The 2,428-nt window shown below is 39.0% G+C and overlaps 1 protein-coding gene across 1 annotated transcript in view; it reads left to right on the top strand.

Annotated features, from left to right (window-relative positions):
* The window catches only part of LOC112075590 (stomatin-like), a 12,083-nt gene that overhangs the window by 928 nt on the left and 8,727 nt on the right, over nt 1–2,428 (top strand). Inside the window, exons 3-5 of the mRNA XM_024142567.2 lie at nt 195–301; nt 1,779–1,851; nt 1,984–2,066. Coding sequence (XP_023998335.2) covers nt 195–301; nt 1,779–1,851; nt 1,984–2,066 — 263 coding nt within the window. The remainder of the gene's footprint in view (nt 1–194; nt 302–1,778; nt 1,852–1,983; nt 2,067–2,428) is intronic.

The following is a 2,428-nucleotide window of genomic DNA, read 5'->3' as shown; positions in this document are numbered from 1 at the left end:
AGAAATGACATGTTATTAGGCATTTGGTGAAATGGCTAGTTTAAGAAAACCAGAGTTTGGGATTGGAGTCACTTCTTGTCTATATAGACAAGGTAAGGAAAGAAATATATAAATGTAAACCCACATCCTCTCTCTCTCTCTCTCTCTCTCTCTCTCTCTCTCTCTCTCTCTCTCTCTCTCTCTCTCTCTCTCAGCTGATGTTGGTTCAGGGAGCCTAGGTTGCTGTGGCTGGCTCATTGTGATCCTCTCTGGTCTGTTCGTCTTCTCCCTGTTCCCCTTCACCATCTGGTTCTGTATAAAGGTGAGTAAGACACGGAGCGATGTCCGTAGAATGAATAGAACGGGCGTCTTCAGTCCAGTCAAATATGCACTGTAAAACATTTACTGTAAAATGTTGCATCGCTGACAGTAATTGGCCGGTAAGTTACTGTAATTTATTTTACAGTACAGCTACTGTAATCCATTTTTACTATAATCTAATTTATAGAATATTACTGGAATGACCCATGCAGCGACAACCCAGTGTTCTTTGCAGGATTACATTTTTACATGTACATTTTGGTCAATTCTTGTCCTTAGCAACTTACATTTAACGAAGGTTGATTAAGAAAATATATTACAGTAATAGCAAGTAAAACTTTTCTGTTACTGAACATTTTCACTTTTTACTTGCTATGACTGCGATATGTTTTTCCTTTATCAACCCTGCTTGGATGACTGTAGTGCCTGCTAAATGACCAAATTACAATCTAAATGTAAACATGTTAACTTGCAAAGTACACTGGGTAATGTGTCGCTGCATGGGTTATTCCAGTAATATACTGTAAATTAGATTAATGTACTATTTTTGGTACAGTAAAATGGATTACCATAAAAAGGATTACAGTAGCTGTAATGTAAAAAATATTTACAGTAACTTACTGGACAATTTATACTGTACATATCAACTACCAACGTCGCCATGCTGTTTATACTGTAGACCTACATATCAACTACTTTACCCACGTTAGCACACATACCTACAGAACTACAGAACTACAGAACTATAGAACTACTGGACTACAGAACTACAGAACTACTGAACTACAGAACTACAGCACTACAGAACTACTGACCTACAGGACTACAGCACTACAGAACTACTGAACTACAGGACTACAGCACTACAGAACTACTGACCTACAGGACTACAGCACTACAGAACTACTGAACTACAGGACTACAGCACTACAGAACTACTGAACTACAGAACTACAGAACTACTGAACTACTGAACTACAGAACTACTGAACTACTGAACTACTGAACTACCGAACTACAGAACTACTGACCTACTGACCTACAGAACTACAGAACCTCTGAACTACAGAACTACTGAACTACAGAGCTACTGAACTAGAGAACTACTGAACTACAGGACTACAGAACTACTGAACTACTGAACTACTGAACTACAGAACTACAGAACTACAGAACTACAGACCTACAGAACTAGAGAACTACAGAACTACTGAACTACTGAACTACAGAACTAGAGGACTACTGAACTACAGGACTACAGGACTACAGAACTACTGAACTACTGAACTACTGAACTACAGAACTACAGGACTACAGGACTACAGAACTACAGGACTACAGAACTACTGAACTACAGAACTACAGAACTACTGAACTATAGAACCTCTAACTAAAATCTACCAAGATATGTTGTATATTTAACTTTTTGTTTTGTGTGTGTGTTGTGTGTGTTGTGTTGTGTGTGTGTTATGTTCTAGATAGTTCAGGAGTATGAACGTGCTGTCATCTTCAGGCTGGGCCGTATTACAGACCGGAAGGCTAAGGGACCAGGTAAAAGACCAGTCACTGTGTGTGTGTGTGTGTGTGTGTGTGTGTGTGTGTGTGTGTGTGCGTGTGTGTGTGTGCGTGCACGCGAATATTCAATTTACATTGATGTAAAGAAATAAACTCTCTCTCTTCCAGGTATCTTTTTCGTTCTGCCATGCACAGACTCCTTCGTGAAAGTGGACCTGAGAACCGTGTCATTCGACATCCCTCCACAAGAGGTAGGACCTATAGTAACCAGGAAGGACACCCATTAAATAAACTATCATATAAATCATCAGGAGTTAGGACGTATACTAACCAGGAAGGACACCCATTAAATAAACTGTCATATAAATCAGGAGGTAGGACCTATAGTAACCAGGAAGGACACCCATTAAATAAACTGTTATATAAATCAGGAGGTAGGACATAAACTAACCAGGAAGGACACCCATTAAATAAACTGTTATAGAAAACCTTGAAGTGAGTAGGTGTGTCGAAACTTTTGACTGGTACGGGGTACATTAATAAGAATGGTATATTAACAGTTATTTAATGGTGTCCTTCCTGGTTATTTAATGTCCTAACCTCCTGAATTATT

Source organism: Salvelinus sp. IW2-2015, unplaced genomic scaffold (assembly GCF_002910315.2).
Source record: "Salvelinus sp. IW2-2015 unplaced genomic scaffold, ASM291031v2 Un_scaffold3256, whole genome shotgun sequence".
NCBI classification, from domain to species: domain Eukaryota; kingdom Metazoa; phylum Chordata; class Actinopteri; order Salmoniformes; family Salmonidae; genus Salvelinus; species Salvelinus sp. IW2-2015.
This window is presented reverse-complemented; position numbering and strand designations above follow the sequence as displayed.